Raw genomic sequence first — 20199 nt, forward strand, 5'->3', positions numbered from 1 at the left:
ACTCTTGGAGGTGACATGCCCCTTAGTTGTCTAATTTAGCATCATGCACGTAGTCACTGACTGAAAAGGAAATTGTAAAGCCTAACAGGAAAGAGTCAAGCTCAAGCCCTTGTTGCAGGGGGCGGGGGGGGGGGGGGGGGGCGGGACGTTAGAGGAGGGAGGCTGCAGGAGGAGAGGCTCTTTGCTTCCCTGGCTTGGGCTGTCCAGGCTTCTCAGGAGGACAGATCTACACCCACAGGCACAGTTCGAACCACCCCAAAGATACCCAGGGATTGCAGAATGCCCGCTGCCCTGCCCTATCCTGCCTACTTCCTGCCTCTCTGATGCTACCATTTTGTGGGCGCTGTCTTGCCAGAGTCAGAAGGTTCCTCCTTTCTTTCCATCTACAGTCTCACGTGGAACAGATCAGCCCAGGGAAAACAAACTTCATTCCTCGTCTGTCTTCGCTTGTGGCCCCGGTGGTTCTGCCCTTCTCATTTAAAGCACGCTTTGTGTTCCCCACTTAGGGTTACAACAGGCTTTCCCAGCCGTGAGTCATCGCTTTGACCCTGACTCAAACTTCCCCATATTTGTATTTCTCCCTCCTGATTTCTCTGCAACAGCCTTGGAGAGTTCCAGTCTCTGACATCAGGGTGTCCACCTGTGTAACAGCGTGTCCCCATCTGGAAGGACAGGGTCTCAGATCCTGGACCGGCTGATTTGGATGTGGACTGTCATTCCACACTAGCAGCTGAGGAAACAGCCATCTCCACGGAAGCCTGTGCCATTTGCACACACACTTGCACACCCACTGCTCCAGGGCCTGTGACCCCCAGGGCCTGAGCCGACACTCAGTAAGTGGAAACATCAGCAGTGTCCCTGTCTGAGATGACCTGCGCTGGGAACCAGCGTCCAGCAACGCGATTGCATCCTGCGAAGACGCTTCTGAATTTCAAAGTTACAGGCAGACCCCACACATACCCTTCTCAATAACCGGCCCCAGGTCTTTGGGGAAACACTACTCATCACCAGAACAGAGGGGGTGTGCCTGAGAATGGCAAACCCCTCTCCCTAATTAGACACCCGAGTCAAATCCTAGTCCACCAGTTCTTTGAGTGTGATGGAGAACATGTCATTAGCTTTTCTGGGCTGAACTCTTCAACCATAGGCGCATCAGCTTCCCTGCAGGATACGCAGACAGGAGAAAACTAACTAGCCGAGTCTGAGGGTAGTTTTCAGTGGCCATTATTTGGTTATGAGACTTTCTGAGCAAGGCAGAATTGCTTGTTCAACATCCACAACAACCTTCTAAACCTCTTCTCCTCCAGGGCCCAGAAAGGACACCGTGTAATTACAAATTCAGCAGGCTAAATGACATACTTTGCAAAGCAGATTAGAGTCCCATAAAAAACATCTTCAACACTGCTCTGTCGACAGGGTCTCAGCCTCCTCTTCCCCACAGGAGAATAGCAAACCCTGAAGTCTATCACTGAGTTCTAATAACACTCACGAAGTGTTATTAGAGTGTGTACCACATAGGCTGGAGGATGTGTACAACTTAGGGGATCAGTGCCCTGGGGGTAAATGTGTCTCAGGTCCACAGATTCGAGGATATAGATTGGCCTGTGGGCTGCAATCACATTAGTGGGAGAGGTTCTGTCCACTCCCTGTCACCCAGAGGAGGAAGGCCATGGCTGGTAAAGTCCTGTCCCAGGATGCAGGACACCAGGTCTCCGAGTCCTGTTCAGCCTTGGCCTCAACATGCTAGCCTACCGCTGTGTGTGAATGTGTGTGTGTGTGTGTGGGGGGGGGGGGGGGTAGAAACTGAGACTTAAGAGAATTAAGAGTGAAGAGAGAAGGTTGGGAAAGAGAATAAATATACAAGGCTTCTTCTCTTTCTGCTCTAGATCAGAGAAAAACAGCCATCATTTCCAGAGAAACAGGAATAAAAACCAGGTCAGTGATCCTTGTAATAGCAGCCCCTTAAGAATCAATTCCCACAGCGAGGCAGTGGTGTCGTGAGCAGCAGGGGTCACCTGTGCATGCAGTGGAACCCTCCCAGGAGGGAACCCCTGAAATGAGGCTGGTTGATGTTGCGCAGGGCTCTGGTGACATCCCTCTGTCTTCTCTGGGGACATGGAGACAGCTCTCCTTGACTGAGACACCAGCAGCTGTCTCAGGGATGAGGGGTGACTTTATCCCCTCTATTCAGGATGAACCTGTGAAGGAATGGTGGGCACTTAAGCCTCTGAGGCCTGGAAAGCATCTGCACACAGCAATGCCATCTTGGTGGTGGGTCTTGGCTCTAAGGATCCAGATTGCAGAACTGTGAGGTATCCAGGAGAACTGACTGTCAGCACGTCAGGACAGCAGGAGGCTGACACAGCAGGATATGACAGAGGCAGCTCCAGGAGCTTGTGAGTAGAGAGGCGGCCACCATCAAGCCAGTGCTGTGACAGAGGGAGCCCAAGTCAAAGTGTTTCCTAGCTTGCTGGGCCACAGCGTTCAGACCTAAGGAGGGGCCACAGTACTCAGGTGTGAGGTGTATGAGGAACAGGGCTGTGGCCTTGTTTTTGGTGAGGAGGGAGTTTTCTCCTGACAGTCAGGAGAAAGTGCCAATTCCCTGGTTCCAGCATGAGAGCTCAGCAGGGCGCCTCGGAAGCAGGAAGGAGAGGGTTCAAGCATGCTCAGTCTGCAGGTGGTCTGATGTTTCTGCACCCAGAGATAGCCAACCAAGATGCAGGAACAGAAAAGAAACAGTAGCGAGGAGGAGGAAACTTTCTCCCTGGCCCAGGTGTGCGCAAGTGGAGGCTGGGGGTTGATACATTTCTTCCTCAATGGCTTTCTACCTTCTTATTCTTGCGACCAGGCCTCTCACTGAACCTAGGTGAACCTAGGTCTCTGCAGCTCAGCTATGCTAGCTAGTAAGCCCCGGGGATCTTTTGTGTCCTCAGAGAAGAGATTACAGGCACAAACCACCATGCCCAGCTTTTGGGAGGGGCCTGAGGACTGAACATCGTTTTCATGCTATGTGACAAAGGATTTACTGACTGAACCATCTCTCTAGCCTGCCTGGTTATCTATCATTCATATTCTCATTCTCTCTCTCTCTCTCTCTCTCTCTCTCTCTCTCTCTCTCTCTCTCTCTCTCTCTCTCCTCTCTTATACAAGAAAAGTGAGGTCTTATTTTTATTTGTTTGCCACTTGTATTTATTTACACTTAGTCTCTTATGAATTGTGTGCTTCTGACCGACCTCCTGGTAATCTGGCATTGTTATTCATTTGTATTGGGTTTCTACTTGTCTTCACAGTGTGTCCTGAGTTTTAGTGAGCTGACCATGCTCCAAAACATCAAAGCAGAGGATCCTTAAGGTTCTGGGAAGATTTAGGTTCCATCCAGGGACAGGTGACAATGACCACCAGGGTACCACAACCTTCTGCTCCATTTTCTCAGAGCCTCGGGGAAATAAGTTACAGGCCAGCGTGCAGAGTTCAGATTCCAGTGAGTGAAGCTGGGCGGACAGACCCTGTGAGGTGAGGTGACCTCACTGACACACAGTGACACACAGTCCGTGAGGTTACCTAGACAGCCTGCCAGTCAGCCTAGGTAACACCCACCCACCTCTGCTGCTTCAGTGTGCGTATGTCTCTCCAGGGCCCAGCTGTCTCTGTCACTACTTAGGAAGATTCCATTCGGGTGTCCCCATGTGAGGTCTTCTTAGGGGCTGATCAATCCTACATGTCCTCCACTGGCTTTACTTCTCCACTGTGTTGATAAGTCCACTCAGCAAAGTATAAAATCGCCAGCCTCCTAGGCTCAAATGGACCTGCCAGTGGGGTCCTGCGGGTTGTGTCCTTTTGGCCCCTGCTTCTGCTCTGGACCTGCCAATGGAGTCCTGCGGGCTGTGTCCTTTTGACCCCTGCTTCTTTCACTTGGCACAGTATTTCAAGATCCTCTTTGCAGTGGCACGAGACACGATTTCTCCCCTTTAAAACTCTAGATAATATTTGAGTGTATGTCCTCACAGAACTATTATTTTGGGGGTACAAAAAGCCTTTACAGGCTGCAACAATAAATGAAGAAGGGGGGCATGTCAACTACTCCCGGGACAGCGTCCCCAGACGCAGTCACTGTCCTGTGAATAGGTGACCTTTCCGAGTGTGACATTACTCTCAGACTTTCAATCCACGGTAATTCACCTTTAATGACTAAAGGTTCATCCCTGCCCCAAGGGATGAACACAAATAAAAATCAATGAGCGTTTTGCCTCAAGAGAGTTGAGCAACAACAGAACGAGGCCAAGAAGGTGAAGAGGGCTCTTTCCCCACATAGGCACCAGGCCAATCTCCTGTCCCACCAGCTGGAGGTGGCAGTGAGTTAGCAGGTTTCTTAAAGCTACCTCTTTAAAAAATCTGCCAGACGTCTTCCAAGCAAGCATTGTGCTGTTGGGCAGCTGACGCCAACAGGCTCATTTAAAAGAGCAGGAAGGTTCCGGTAATAATGGGGCAGTAGACTCAACCAAGGCTCTTGTTTTCCATGTAGTTATTGTTACATATTTCATTTTATAAACCCAAGCGTGGCTCACATGTTCATGGTAAGCAAACATTCCTGACACACAGGGCAACTCTTGGAGTCTCCACAGACAGAACGGAGAGGTCAGCCCTGCAGCGCACATACAGAAAAGCCTCATTTCTTCCTTCCCTCTTCCACGTGCTGAGAGGAGCCCTACCAGAAGGGAGGGTACATCTGGCTTCTAGGGGCCACTGAGAAGCTAACAAACCACTTCTGGTTTCCACACCTGCTTTGCAGCCAGATGCTGGATGAACGCTAGCAGCAGCAGCGTGGAAGCTGAGACCTCATACTCTTATCCCCAGCCTCAAAGAGTTCAGCCTGTTTGGGGACACCTTTGATTGGCTGTGAACCAAACGCAACCCTCCTCTGCCGCCCACTTAGTGAGAGAAATCAGGCTGGATGAGGGGAAAGCGCCAACTCTTGGTGCTGCTGTTTGCTACACACGCCCTGCTCCGCTCATAAGGTGACCCTAACTAGAACTTCTTAAAGGCAGTTATAGTCTTGCCTATCATGTAAAACTCGTGCTCCGTGTGTTTGGGAAGAAAGGTTTAACTCCCGCTGTGCACAATGACAAGACGGGCGCTGGGATGTGAGCCAATCGGTGAAGAAGGCGGGCACTGAGCTTAGAATGGCTTGAGTTTAGTTTGGAGAGTGATGGACACGAGAACCCGCTCCACTCCGTTCACACCTGTTTGCCCTGAAGAAACAAGCCATATTAAGTTAAATCGGCTACCACCTAACACATGGGCTGTCTATCACTAGGTCTCGCAGTCCTGAGGGCTCCCATGGAAGCAGATGGGGTGACCCCTCCCAGACCCATGTCCCTTCACCTGCCCTCAGCACCTTGCAATTGGTGTGCAATGCGCGTGGCTGATGGTTTCCCGAGGCAAATTGTCTCGCTTCATCCTGGACTCATCCCAAGTGCCTAGAACTGTGTTCAAATGCCGCCTTAGGAATGAATTTAAGCGAGTTTTCAGAAAACGGACAAGCGGCTTACAGTGAAGCTCATCTAAATGCACACTTGGGAGCAAAAAGGAAAGGAAATCTCATCTCAGTTCATCACCAACGATGTGGCAAATGCCAATGATCTAATTGGATTTGACAAGAAGCAGTCCGCCCCCACTAAACCTGAAATTGCCCAGAAGGTCATTACAAATTTAAGCTCACATCCTGAATCATTAATGGGAAACTTCACTACAAGGGTGGCTGGACCTTGACATAATAGCTAATATTAGGATCAGGTTGCTATTGCTTATTTCACCTTTATCAATTAGGTTGCCATCTAGTTTATAGATACCATATAACTTACAGAATGGAGTTATAGAACTAACCAGTGTGTGTGTGTGTGTGTGTGTGTGTGTGTGTGTGTGTGTGTGTAAAATGGAAAAATGGCCCAGGCATGGTGGCACAAGCCAATAACCCCAGCACTTGGGAGACTCAGGCAAAGGGAATCTCAAGTTTGAGGTCAGCCTCGACTATACAGTGAGACCTTTCTCAAACAATCCAACAGAATGAATACAGGAAATATTCTTTAAAATCGATGGGGCATGAGATCGAAATATGGGGCCCTCTGGACAGAACATCTGGCCTGGAAGATGGGTTGCTACAGTGCTCAACCAGGACAAGAGTAAATGCTGGCAGAGAGGCTCCTTTGCCACGGGATCCTCACACACTGTACCTCACTCAGATACGCTTTGTTCTGAGGGTCTTGTGACAGCTGTGTCATCTCAGTCCATAAACAGGGGCCACCAGTCAGCCCTCTGTAAAGATCTTTCATGTCACACAAGGCCCTGAATACACAGACACGGAGCCTTTGGTGCAGCGCAAGGCTCCAGAGCCCACTGCACACCAACCTGGGTCAGCTCTGGCTGCCATGTCACCGGGGCCCCGATACAACACTGAGTTTGTTCTGTTGGCACCAAGCAACCCTGGTCTGCCTGTATCTGCATACATGTTGGGGGGGAGGACACTCGACAGGCAGTTGGGACTTACAGACAATGCTGAACTTACAGATGGTTTACACATTGGTCAACCACACGGAGCCATCAGGGTTCACATACCCAGACCACAGCCCAGAGATAAACAGTCTCATGTGGGGGGCCTTGTGACCTAAGTGACAAACAGCTGTGCTAGCCTCTGGCTTCAGAGTTCTCATTTCCCTATTTCTTATCCCAGTAGATAACGTACAGAGAGAACCAGTAAGACCGCAATGGATCATAATTTGGCATTTGTTTGGGGCTCATTCTATAGGGCTTTGGTGATATCTTAATCTTCAAACTCCGACATTATTTGGAAATAGTGTCTCCGCAGAGACAGGCAGAGGAAGGTCACCAAGGTGAGGCCCTAATGCAGGAAGAAGGGGAAATATGGACATGGAGACACGTGACAGGAGGAGGCGGTGTGTGTGAGGTCTACAAGTCACGGAAACTCAGACACTGCTGGCTGTGCAGAAGCCGCTTCTTCCAGGCTGGGCATGGCCAGTGCCACCCTGAAGCAGAGCAGCTGTGAATCACTTCTACAATGCCTCAGGAAATCAAGCTTCTCCTGTGGCGGAAGGACGGGGTGCTCAGGAGACCTCCCGTTCCTTTGTAAAGCCCCAGGGCCACGTGTCTCCCACAGTTACGTCTCTGCTCTGCACCTCCACGCTCTTGCTGGATCACACAGCCAGGTTGTCACAGAGATGACCCCATTACTAGTTCCAGTTCTCTGTCTGGTTTTATCATGTGACCAAATGCCTGACAAGAACAACCGAAAGATTGGTTTGGGCGCAGGTTGGAAAGCTCAGTCCATCATGGAAGGGAGGGCATGGCAGAACAGGAGGATCTGTGTCAGTGTAGCCATGAGACAGAGTGGGGAAGCCGGCAAAACCGGCATACAGAGACACCGTTGCCATGGTCCAGAGCCCTCTATTCCTGCGCATCCTAAGGGAAGACCTGTGCCAGCACAGACTCCTCCAGCACAGAGCCGGACGAGCAGACACAGACCCTCTGCACAGCATTCTCTCCTCCTCCTAAGCTGTTTATGTCAGGCGTTCTGTCCCAGGGACAAAGAGGCTAACAAACACACCATCTTCCCAGAGCTAAAGCAGAACAAATATGTTTTCAGACAGATGAGAGAGAGACGAAAGGATCCATCCCCAAGAGACACTCTGTCACAGGCCATTTTCTGCCATATAATGTAGTGATGTAGTTGTAAAGAAAAGAGCGTCCACCTCGGCTCATGGTCTAGTCCAAGGTCAGGGGCTGCGTCTGGTGACAGCTCCAAGGGGGTGCGGGGCAGCTTGGGGGTATGGCAAATGTATCACTTTCCTGTGCCTCCGTCTTGTCGTGTACAAAGCCACCAGAATCCATTCATGGGGCCCAGGCCATGCCTTACATAACCACCTCTTAAAGCCTGCTAGTCTGACCTTTTCACCGTCTCTGCCTCACAGTGGGGGCTGAATTTCAACTCAGGAGTGTCTGAGGAGCAGACTTGGCCTATTTCCAAGACACACCCCTTCACTGTAGGACACCAGGCAGAATACATATGTGGACATCTACAGTAGATCATAAATGACTTCATCTCTTTAACCTCTTTCAAGACTATGAACTATAAACAACAAACATTAGCTATGTACAAGGGGACCGCAGTCCCTGACATGCTTGAGCTAGCTCCGCTCTGAGCGTTAGCTAACGGTCCCTCTTCACAGGCCTGTGCTAGCCATCCCATGTTTCTACTCAAAGCAGGCCGTGGCGGGAGTATTTAGATCACAAAACAGCAAGTGCTACAGATGAAGGCTTGGTCCTCAGGAGAGGTGTGGCTAGCAGTTCCCACATATGGTATCGGGAGTACAGGGAGAACAGCAGGAACACCAAGGGAGAGTGGTCTTAGTTTCAAGGCTTTTTCTTTTTACCTTTTATTATTTTAGGAACATGAGCATATATGTCTATATATACATATTCATATGTATATATACCCAAGGCACCTAGTGCTGAGCACTTTATCTACATATATGTTTATGTATCACATGTGCCTAGTGCCTGGAGAGGCCAGAGAGCCACTGGACATCTTGCTGGAGTCAGAGATGCTTGGGAGGCTCCCTAAGGTGCTGGGAATGGAGCGTGGTTCCTCTGCAAGAGCGGCCAGTGCTCTTGATCACTGGGACATCTCTCCAGCCCCCATTTTCATGGTTTTCATTTTTCTCTTACATTTAGTATCTCAAAACAGCCAGGCAGCATAAGGCATCTCTAAATCCCTGGAAAATTAAAGATTAAGGGCTGCATAAGCTCATGTGAAGAAATAATTGCCAGGGAGGTTGTGAGACTCCTTGGGTCACAAAATGACCTCCTCGGGGCTCCGAACGTTCATCTTCTGTGTAATCACTGCTCTGTCTCCAAGAGGAAGGAGGAAGCCACCAGAAATGAGTTCAATAGTCTCAAACATCCAGGAGATGTTTAAAAGAGAGTTTGCAGTGTGACTCTAAGGGGGAGACTGTCAGGGGACGCAGACACCAGCCTTATTTTCACATCCGGAGTAAAAGCTTAAGGTTGTGAGAGTAAAGTCTGCCCAACTGCAGACCCAGTGCCACTCCCCGGAGGACGACTACATACTCTATACATTCTGGAAATAAACAGGGTTTTTCCACATATAAAGCGATGCCAGCCCTGTCCCTGGAGCCACGCTGAAAACTGGTAACTCCCCGATCTCTTTATGGTGAAGGTACACAGGTGGTCTGTGGCATATGTGCGCACACACAGAAAAGCAATAAAGTATTTTCAAAATCCCCAAAGAAGCAACAGCGATAATCATTACTGAGCTATGTTGACTATTACTCAGACACCCAGCACAGAACAGGGAGGGAGGCAAAGTCAAGCTTGCACCGTCACACGGGGCACCAGGACCGATGCCTGCATCAGCACAAGTCGACAGCCTGCTGTGCAGATTTCTCCCACTCGGGATGTGCTCCCATTAGGTCACATGGCTTAGCCACATTGATGAAGAGCCAAGCCAGAGCCAATATACCCACAGGAACACAGCAATCTGACTCCAGGGTAGCACAACAGAGACTTTGCCTGCAGCTCTGCAGACTCGACTTTGCAATCAGCTTGCTCCATCCTCCCCGGCTCTACAGATGTGTGTGGGTGGGGGGATTGATTAATCCTTCAGAAGAGGATACTGTAATATAAGGCGGGCACACCCCATCTTCCTCTCAACGCCACTCCTCCGTGATTTTAGCTGCTGCATTTCCGCTCATTGGAAAGTCAGAAGAAGCACAAGGGGCCACCCTGTCTTGGCTCCTACACACAGGTAACTTTCCATTTCTCGAAATCTAGAGGCTGGACCACTCCCTTTCCTGGCCAACAACCTCCTTCCTTCTTGCTAGAGTGGAGACACCGTGTGCAGCGGAATTCCACATGGGTGTATTCACGGCTGCGTCTGTGGTGGCGATGATATGACACGGTTATTCACGATGGAGGATGCAGCCCTCAAACCAAGCTTTGAGATCAGAACCTTCAAGGAAAACAGGTGGCCGACAGAGAGGGGCAAACAGAATGCAGGACCCCGGAGGGCTGGGGCTGCCACTGAAGGACACACACGGTCACTTGGAGAGTAGCCTTGCTTATTACAGATCTGCCTGCAGAGCATTTCCCAAGTCGGTTCCCTACCCTACCTGTGAGGATGTTGAGGTTCCACAGTGTGAGTGGTCACAGGAGCTTCCAGGCAGAAGCCCTAGTGGAGAGCTCCTGTCCACAGATGGGCAGTGCACACGTCTCGGGACTGGGCAGAGAGACCTGAGCACCAAGAACCACCAGGCACAAGAATCCATTTCCTCCACCCTGTGCCTGCCAGGAGGGGTGGAAGCTGTGTCTCCCTGCCCCCTCCAGAGTGCCAGACTAAAGGGCTACAGGGTGAGGGTATGCACACTCAGCTCCTGGGCTCAGCAGCCCTGGTTAGACCAGAGGACAGGGTGCCTGGCGGAGGTGAGCCAGACAGCACACTCCAAATGCACCGTCTCCCTCCTGCTAGCGCAGAGCCCTGCCTCACACAGTGTGCGGGCTGGAAGTCCAAGAGGTGCTGGACGCACAGACAGCATTAATATTTAACCAAGTGGTCACTTGCACAGTCTGCTCGCGTCACTAGCTGTCTCTCACCTGGTGCTTTCCCATTCTTGCTCGTCTTTGTCTTTTTCTTCCTTCCCGTCTCCCGTGTGTGGGTGTTTCTGCACAATCCGCATTCCGCCGGCTTTCACTGAAATAAAAACAAAGGTGGGGTGACCAGGGTGGAAGGGTGTCTGCCTGTGGATCTGGGGTACCTGATGGAAGGCCACGCTTATCGAATGGATGCCAGGGACAGTGACAATCATAAACAGGGGGAGGGTAGCGTGATGTAGAGGAGACGGACTTGATAACAGTCCTCGGTGTCCTTTTATACCTTAGAAACTTCCCAAGGTTCCTGTGTTCCTTTCTGATTGCCTCTAACTACTTTCTAAGAACAGCAGTGTGAACGGAACATAAGCCAGGTGACAACGTGGCTACTCTGGGCTCTCTGTGTCATACGGACGAAACACGGGCCGCTTAAAGTCTGCCTCGTGATCTGATTTCTTCAAACACCAGTGGTTTGGACAGGGTGACATAGCCATGGCTGCCCAGCAGGTTCTGGGAAATTCCCTCGCACTGGGGTTACGGACATGAATCACGCCCAGCTTCTGGGTGGGTGCCAGGAATCCGGACTCAAGTCCACAGGCTTCAGAATGAGCCCTGGGCTGAAATGGCTGTTCTCTCAGCTCCGATGGGTTCTTCTCAAGAGAGACACGTACTGGGTGAATCTCAGAGCCCAGCATTGGGCCGCAAAGCCATTCAGAGCAACCCTCCTTCCCAAACAGTGCTCCAAAAGGCCGCTGTTGGCAGAAGTCATGTTCTTTCTAAAAGCAGCTTTTAAACACACTTCCTGTACCACGGAGCTAGCCTGTTTAGACGGTCTAACACGGCCTGAGTGTACTCAGAGCGGTGAGACCATGCTATCACTGCTTTTCCTCACCCCACGCAGAAATCCCACACCCATGAAGAGCCTTCCCCGCCCATACCTCCTTGGGCTCCTGGTAACCAACAGTCCTACTCTGGACATCTAGGGTAGAGAAGAAATCACAGAACACACAGAATTTGGTCATTGGCTCTTTTCCTTTATTTTCAAAGTTGACTTATGTTACCCCATGCATTAGGCCTTCATTCTTTAATGCCAAATACAATCAATCCTCTGCATGGATATAGCACATATTTGATTTACCCTCTCACCAGGTGATGGGCACTTAGGTTGTTGGCAGTTTGGGCTGTTATGAGCACTGCAGCGCTGGATAACGTTTATATAATTTTCTGTGTCTGTGTGTTCATTTCCTTGGGTCTGTATATAGGCATGGGATAGATGGGTTCCATATAAACCCTGTATACCCTACTGAGAAATGACCGGCGTACACCATGACGGGGCCTCTGATTTCTACACGTGTGCACCCCCACTTTTTACCTGTAATTGTAGTCAAGCTAGCCAGGGAAGAAGGGGTGGAGGTGGAGCGTGTAGGATGGAAAAAATGAGGAAATGCCAGGTAGACAGAATCTAATGGATTACCATGCGTGCGAGAGTGTGGAGGCCGAGGGTGGATACTGGATATTTCTCTGGGACGCTAAGTGTTTCTCAATCTTTCCTCCACCTGTTGTTTTTGAGTGAAGCAGGTTCTGAGGAGCCGTCTATCTCCATCTCCCTAGCACTGCAATTACAGACACGAACTAGCTTCTATGTGGGTGCCAGGAATCTGAAATCAGATCCTCAAGCTTTTGGAGCAAGCACATTACCAACTCGGCCATCTCCCCAGCCCCAGATGGGTCCAAGGGACATCTTATGAGCCTTCACTGAGCTAATGTGCATCAAGAAGCTTTTAGGTGGGATGGAACAAGAAGTGGTGCGGGACAATTGTCTATATCCTGTCAATTATGTTTTAAATAAACACTGATTGGCCGGTAGCCGGGCAGGAAGTATAGGCGGGTCATTGAGAACAGGAGAATTCTGGGAAGAAGGAAGCTCCCTCTGCAGTCCTGTCCAGACACAGAAGAAGCAAGATATAACTACGTCACTGAAAAAGGTATTGGGCCATGTAGCTAACACAGATAAGAATAATGGGCTAATGTAAGTTATAAGAGTTAATAAGAAGCCTGAGCTAATGGGCCAATCAGTTAATAATTAATGTAGACTCCTGTGTGATTTCTTTGGGACTTAATGACTGTGGGAACCAGGCAGGACAGAAACCTCAGGCAACGATGAAGTCTCCCCAGATATATCTGACAGCAGATATATCTGCCCCCCAATAATCCTGAGTATCATCTTTTAATAGCATTGTTCCAGGACAGGGTTTGCATGTGCCCTGTGCTCACCAAGCTCACACCAGGGTGTGGCACTGAAGTTCTTTAAAGCTGATCTGTCTCGAGACCCTGGAGAATGCCTGAGCTAGCCCAGGTTGAGCACCGTGACAGTGTGTGATGGAATCTTGTAGGCCGTTGCCTTTCAGCCTCTAAACTAATGTTCTCAAGACTTGGACAGCTCTCGAAAAATGTATTTATGCTAAGCCCAGCAGACCCGTAGCCTCTACCAGACCTAAAACTAAGAATGAAGTGCTATCTGAAACCTATAGGAAAGATTTCCCACTTGGGGACGGCCCACCTGCCCGACACTCCCAACAAGGCATCTGCTGACTGTACTGACTGGTGACTTCTCCTGAGGCTACAGAAGCTCAGTAAGTCTTTCAGAGGGATTATGTCAGTCACCCAAACCCGTGTTCCTGTGACTCAGGATAAACTGTTTGCTTTGAAATAGAATTATTTTCCATTGCACGCACTTGCCAGAGATGGGGACCCCCCCTAAGATAGAGACCCCTAAACGAGGACAGACAGAGCCCCGCCTCTCCTCCTGAGGACGGCTCTCTACTCTTCTACTACGGCACGGCCAGTATCGCATGGAACGGAGTCGTCAGCTAGTCTCTGGGCTTCCTGGTGTAGATGGATCCTGCCGGGTCACGGGGAATGGGCAAGGTTACAGTGCATGTGGACAGGGTCTTCTCAGGTCTGGACTCTGATTTTCCCGGGAAACATAGCTAGCCTTAGGTTTGGAAAGACAAGGATGCTGGTTTCTCATGGTCTGCAGAACCCTGGAGCTGTCCACAGAAGCGATCGATCCTGTTTAACCATGCTCCCAGAAAATCTGCCTTTTATCTCAACAACTGATTTTCAGTAACTTTCTGTCTCCACGTCATTATCAGGTCTTTGCTGGGGACTTGGTCCTCCCTTGTTTCTAACCATGTATCTCTTTCAGGTACCTCTGTCCTGCAGCTGTCTGTCCCGCTATTTCCTCAACTGAGGTCTCTGTGTGCCGACCTTTGCTGTCTACCTCTGTTGGCTCCTGAGCTTGGTGGCTGCGGCTCATGTGCTGTCTCTTCCCTGCCCGAGACAGCAAGAGTCGCTCCTGGTGGAGGCAGCAGCTCTGTGGAGAGAGAGGCTGTAACTGTTTCCGTTCAGGTCCTCTCATCCTTCTGATGGATTTCTTAGCATGGGAAGGGCAACAGCGGATGCCAAGGTTTGAATGTGGCATGCCTCACGCAGCTGTGTTCGAAGCCCTTGGCCTCTGGTTGCTGGCTCTGCTTAGCAAGACTGTGGACCATTGAGACATGCCACCTAGCAGATGGACATAGACAGCTAGAGGGGGTAGGGAGGCTTTGGAGATCATAACTCAGCCCTGGTTCCAGTCCTGGGCACTGTCTCTTGATCTGCCAAGAAATGGGAAGCCTCCAGTCATCGTGAACTCTGCCATACCTGCCTGGCTTCAGTGGACGCTCACATAGCCCAGGGTGTGAGCTCTATAAGGCAAAGGTGGAGAATGTGAGGGGCAGCAGCAAGGGTGGACACTGGGTGCTGATGTCTGGCCTATCTACTTGTCAGTTGTGGGAAATCCCAGCGAGAACCCTCTGCCCCAGACCATGTAGTCTCCAGAGGCTCTCCGTGGTATGCGCTAAAATTATGAGCCCCCCCGCCCCCCATGCCCTGATCCTGCACCTCAGACAGCTCATCACTAAGGAAGCTGAGGGGAAGTGGAAGAGAGCAACGCTCTTCAGTTAGGGTGCAGGCTGCTGATTTAAGCCACACAGGCCGGGGAGGAAATGGACCAATGAAGGCTGTGTCCATCTTCCACGTCACTGCGTCTAGAGCAGAGGCACCACACAGCTGTCTCGTCAGTCACGAGAGAAAGCAGGACCCGACTGCTGGAGGTGCTGGGGAGAATTTTCATCAGAAATCCTGGAGGCAGGGACTGTTAGGTATTGGCCGATGCCACCTCTGGACCCACGTGGCAACTGGGTCAAGGCCACTTAGCTGGGTCATGGGCAACAGAACGGGGAACAGTGACTGTGGTGTTACTTTTAACATCTCCTCTCCCCAGAACTTACGAATGTGTTCTATGGCAAGGATGGAAAGGATGCTTGCAGAGGGAATTGAAAGCCAATCGTCTGAACCTAAGATTACTCTCGATTAGCCACGTGGACCATGTAATCAGAAAGGTCTTTAGATGTGGAAAGAGGAAAGAGAAGAGTCAGGGTCCCAATGGGGATGGAGGAAGGGGCTACAAACCAAGGCATGCGGGTGAAGTCAGCACGGAGAAGGCTCCCCCCAGAGCTTCCAGAGGACAATATCCCTCCCTGCTCACACCTTGGCCTGAGCACTGTGACACCTACTCTAGACTCTTCCCAGACTGTGCAAGGAAGAACTGAATTATTTTGCATTTACTGAGATTAAAAAAAAAAAAAAAGCTAAGTCTAGGACTACAAAGAGCAAAGTGCACTATTTCCCACTCGACTTGAAATAAACACAATCATTTGTCTAGTGACTTTAAGCTCATCATGGTTTAAAACCACCAAGTTTACTATAATTACCTGCAGAAACTACCACAGCAAAGCCTGCCTCTCACGGGCCCCGCCAGAGACCTGATATTCCACCACATTCAACCCTCTGTGGCAGCCTGTGCAGACAGGGCAGCATCATAGGGCAGAAAGTGCCCGGGACTCCATGAAGCTCCTTGTTGGAGGTTCAACAGAAGAAAAAGGAACTTTGACTTCTTCAGTTCAGACTGTTTTAAAAAGGGAATATTTCCTGTGTAAGCAAAACGATGCCTGAGATATGGGTGTGAGACGGCCACCAACCATGTGAGGACACATACAGAAGGCTCCAGAAGGGAAGCTAGCTGGAGCTGTCTAAGGAATAGGGGAGGTAACTGTAACCACATTACAAATGCTAGGTCAACCCTGATGGAAACAAACAAAACAGTCACTAAAGCATGGTGTGCCCCGTAGCATGCTGGGAGTGGAAGCAGAGGGTGCTTTCTCCCTTCAACCGGTGGTCAATGGCTGGGTTCCCTGGCTGAACATGGGAACCTGCTTACCATGTGTATGACAGGATGCTCGCTACAAAAAGGCAAATTCACCTTTCATTTCTGGCAACAGAACAGCCTGGATAACCCAAAAACTTCCTGCAAGAGAGTACTTCAGGGTCAATTATCATCCGCAGGCTTTAATGAATCCTGAAGCCATGTCTGAATGACTAATGCAATGGAGCTGAATTATCGGTGTTGCTGAAAATAGCAAGTGGCCTATTTCCCGCCGTACGTGACATAAACAGCCACGTTCACATTTTCATTTGACAACTTCTGGGGGAAAGCCCTACAGAAAAGCAGCAACACGTGATGGGATCACTTTATCAGACTTATGAAACTCGACTTATCGTGTTGGCTCCCCTGGGCAATGGGTACACGTGGTGGGGGCTATAAGCCTGAAACGTGTATCTGCCAAGCGAGTCTTTATCCAGTTCACATGGGGACTGGCAGGGGTGAGTCATTGCGTGTAGTCTGGGCAGCCTGGAAGGCCACGGCTGCCGTTAGAACTAATGCAGCTTCTGAATGCGTTGCTGCCTTAGCAAGAACAGTGAAACCAATGGGCTCACCCCCACCACCCCCGTTCTCCATAGGCATTTTCTGGTGAGGAGCAGCAGTGAGGGCTACAGTCTGGGCTGCCTGGCTTGCTGTCAGGAAGATGCATGCAGAGCACAGAGAAGTGCCATCTATTCCAGGAAGGTCTCTGTGCAGCAGTCCTTCTTTGCAAACCACCTCTCCAACCTCACAGCTTGGGAGTGGCCTCTGATGAGCGATGGACACTGTCAGGCTGCTGAGGTCCTTCAGGTCAGACCCCCACCTCCCATAACCAGCTCTTAGAGGTTTAGTAAGTCACCCCAAATAGCTCTGCCAATGATTTAAATGGCACTGCCCACAGTATCTTGACGGTAGGCCACTGCAGTCAAAGTGCCCAGCACTTAAATACTTCCTGGTATGGTTGTAACACTGACCAGAGTCTAGTTACTGCTTCCATCATGCTGACTCTAGCTGTTCACTACCTGTGCAAATGAGGACAGCAGGGAGGCTGTAGGCGTGGCATTAGAAAGTGAGGCGAGGGGTGGGGGCAGACAGGCCTTGGGGAAACTTTCGTGGAGCTGTTTACTAAGTGTCTCATTCTAGGTAATGTTGCCAGCCCCTGAAGGAACAGACGCAGGCAGGAAGGGAAGCCAGGAGAGTGGGAGACTGGAGGTAGGTGCAGCTAAGAAAACGGGCATTGTAGGGACTGGAGAGGCCAATAAAGAGAGAACACAAGAGAGGACAGCAAAAGAGGCGTGGTAAGAGGATTTTATTACTTCCAATGAAAGATTTAAGCACAAGTCTGTTATACAATGTAAGCACTTAATGAAAGCTTTCCCGAAGTTCTTACGAGTCATTTTGACTTACGGACTGTGTTCTTGGCAATCCTTTATTGTTTTTACTAGTGGGTGGCCCTTTCTTCTTTCTACAAACATTTATCCTGCAGCACTGCTGCTCTCTCACATTGCCAGACAAAACAGGGCACACACTGGCCTCCCGGCCACAGAAAGGAACTTCTGCAGATAAGGAGAAACACACACTACACAGGAGGGTGCAGCTGAGAAGCACAGCCTGCCATCAGCGCGGTTCCACCCACTCCTCTGGGCTTGCGGGTCTCGGTGGCCTTGGGATTTCCACTCACAGACCTTAGTGTCCTTTGAGTTAAAGGGCTTGCCCTTAGGTCACACGGTCTGTTTGATTAACAAGAGGAACAAACACGCAAAGGAGCAAAAGTTACAGTCCCAAGGCCAGGCCCCACCAAAAGTTACCCCAGAGGAAGACCGTCTGGTCCAGCCTCTAACATCAGGTGAGGAGACCCCTGAGTCCCAGAGAAGCACAATGTCATGCCCCAAAATTCTAAACTTAGAGCCCAAGTGCACAGCTCCACAGGCACAAACAAGGTATTCTATTTCTAATGCAAACTGAAGTAAAACTAGAACTCTCCAGTTTCTCCAAGTGAGCTTTTCCTTCCTCTGATCCTGAGGTGTGCCTCATAGTCTCTGTGAGCAATTTAATCAATGTTGTTTTGACTCATTGTCTTTCTAAGAGGCGTACATTAATGAACTCCTTCTCCAGGGAGACTCAGTTGAGTCTCTGTTGAGCACAGGCCCCTCGCCTCAGCCTGGAATCCTGCATTGTGGGTCAGGCCAAGCAGCACAGATCCACAGGCAGCTGGACCCAAATTACTCCTTTAAGAGTTAAGGGTCAGGGTTTTCCTTAACGGAAATCTTTCTTTGTTGTTCTTTGGTTTTGCTCTTCTTAAATTTTAATAGAAAAAAGTTTTTATACAATATAGTCTGATTATGATTTTCCCCTCCCAAACTCCTCCCCCACTTCTCTACCCATCCAACTTCACTTTTTTTTAAAAAAGAAAATTAAACACACACTCTCTCTCACACACAAACCACAAAACCAGAAACCAAAACACACAAAGCAAAACACTAATAAGACAAGAAAAAACACCAACAAACAAACAAACAAACAAAAAAAAAACCCCACAAAACAAACAAAAAACCCAAAGCAACACAAGACAGGAAATCTACAAAAAAATACCATTGAGTTCATTTTGCCTTGGTCATCTACCTACGGAGCATGGGGCCTACTCTGAAAAATTAGACTCTATTGGAGAAGACTAATTTTTCCTTTGCAAAACAGGCACTAGTTTTGGATAGGCTTGGTTAGGGGCTGGAGTCTGTGTCTTAAAGGAAGTCTTTCCAAGGGTGGTTTTGTTTGGTCCGAAGCGAGGATTAGAACCCAGAGCATTACATACTCCATGATGGAATCTTACAGCAAACACAGAGTGTTTCCACCACAGCTCCTACACCCCGTGAGGTTAGCGGAGAGGAGCTGTCACAGTGCACCGCCTTTCCATCACTCCTGTCCTCACGTGGGGGCCAGCAGCTGCAGAGGTGTGACATTTTTACAACAGAGAGACAGCACAGATGTGCCCCCACCCAGCACAGTCCTCTAAGGTTTGCTGGGAGAAGCCCTGGTTCAGAGCGTGTGCCGCCGAGACCTGGAGGCGCTCTAAAAAGACTTGGTTTCTGGGACCCGCGGCCTTCGAGCCGCCTCTCAGGGGTGTTCCCACAGGTATCCTTGCCACCTAGCCCCACCAGCGTGGCAGCCACGGAGGAACAAACAGGAACTGAGTGGAGGCGGCGCCCAAAGCGCACAGAGGTTGCTTGCCATTTCCTAAGAAAGGCGCCTCTTTCCTGAACTTAACTGCCTTGGCTTAGAGTTTGAGGGTTTGCTTTAAAAATATTACTTTAACCACTTTCAAGAGAAAGCTGGATGAGAAAAGAAAATGAGGAGAGAAAGCCATGCCAGGTGATTAGTGATCGGGATTATTTCCGCTCCTTTGGTCTGTCAGTGTGAAACGCTGTCAGCCCACGATTAATCATCACGGCATAACACTGCCTTTTAATTGTTGGGGACTCCCCCCAAACATCTGTGCAATCTCAGCGGAAGCTGCCGACGTTTGAGTTCTGAGTTGTACAACTGGGCTTAGCGCGGGCACTCGCGGCGACTCCCGAGGTGGCTACGGGTCCCCCCCGGGGAGGGCTGGACGCCCGCGTCCCGCTCACCTGCAACCCGGAGCCCCCGCTCACCTGCGCGCGTGCGCATCGCCCCGGTCCGGGACCCGGGGAACCCCGATCCTGCCCCGCCCCCGCCCGGCGCCCCGAGACAAAGTGCAAACCAGTCAGTACCGGCGGGCGGGTGTCCGGCTTTGGTCTCCAGCTTCCCTTCTGGAGGCGAAGACATGGCGCCACTGGCTCGAGGGGCAACGACGGCGGCGGCGGAGGGGTGGGCGGATGCGCGCGCGCGAGGTCCCGGAGGGAAGGAAGGCGTGTGGCGCGCGCGGCTCGGGGACGCGCACTGCCGCCTTGGGCCGAGGGCGCGGCTCCGGGCGGCTGCGTGGCAGGGCCACGCCCACTCGCGCTGGGCGAGCCGCCCCGCCCTGCCCCGCCCTGGCCGTGTGGAGCGTGCGCAGCGGCCAGCGCCACGTCTGTCTGCTGGCAGCTAGCCGGGCAGAGTGACAAGGCGCGTGTCCGTGGAGGGTGCGCGGCTCCGCGATCGCTGGAGAGCAGGACGAGCAATGAGGCTCCTCCGCCTAGCTGTCCCCGAGGGTAGCATCGCCCGCCGGTGGTTCGAGACCTCAGCGCCGGGTTTTGTTCAGA

General features: G+C 50.8%; 1 protein-coding gene across 1 annotated transcript in view; it reads right to left on the bottom strand.

Moving 5' to 3' along the window:
- Nucleotides 1-19932, bottom strand: part of Dap (death associated protein) — a 39953-nt gene extending 20021 nt beyond the window's left edge. Inside the window, exons 1-2 of the mRNA XM_057789812.1 lie at nucleotides 19729-19932; nucleotides 10684-10780 (exon numbers count right to left, since the gene is read on the bottom strand). Coding sequence (XP_057645795.1) covers nucleotides 10684-10780; nucleotides 19729-19783 — 152 coding nt within the window. The 5' untranslated portion in view covers nucleotides 19784-19932. The remainder of the gene's footprint in view (nucleotides 1-10683; nucleotides 10781-19728) is intronic.
- Between the last annotated feature and the right edge of the window lie 267 nt (nucleotides 19933-20199).

This window comes from Chionomys nivalis, chromosome 15 (genome assembly GCF_950005125.1).
Source record: "Chionomys nivalis chromosome 15, mChiNiv1.1, whole genome shotgun sequence".
Lineage (NCBI taxonomy): Eukaryota > Metazoa > Chordata > Mammalia > Rodentia > Cricetidae > Chionomys > Chionomys nivalis.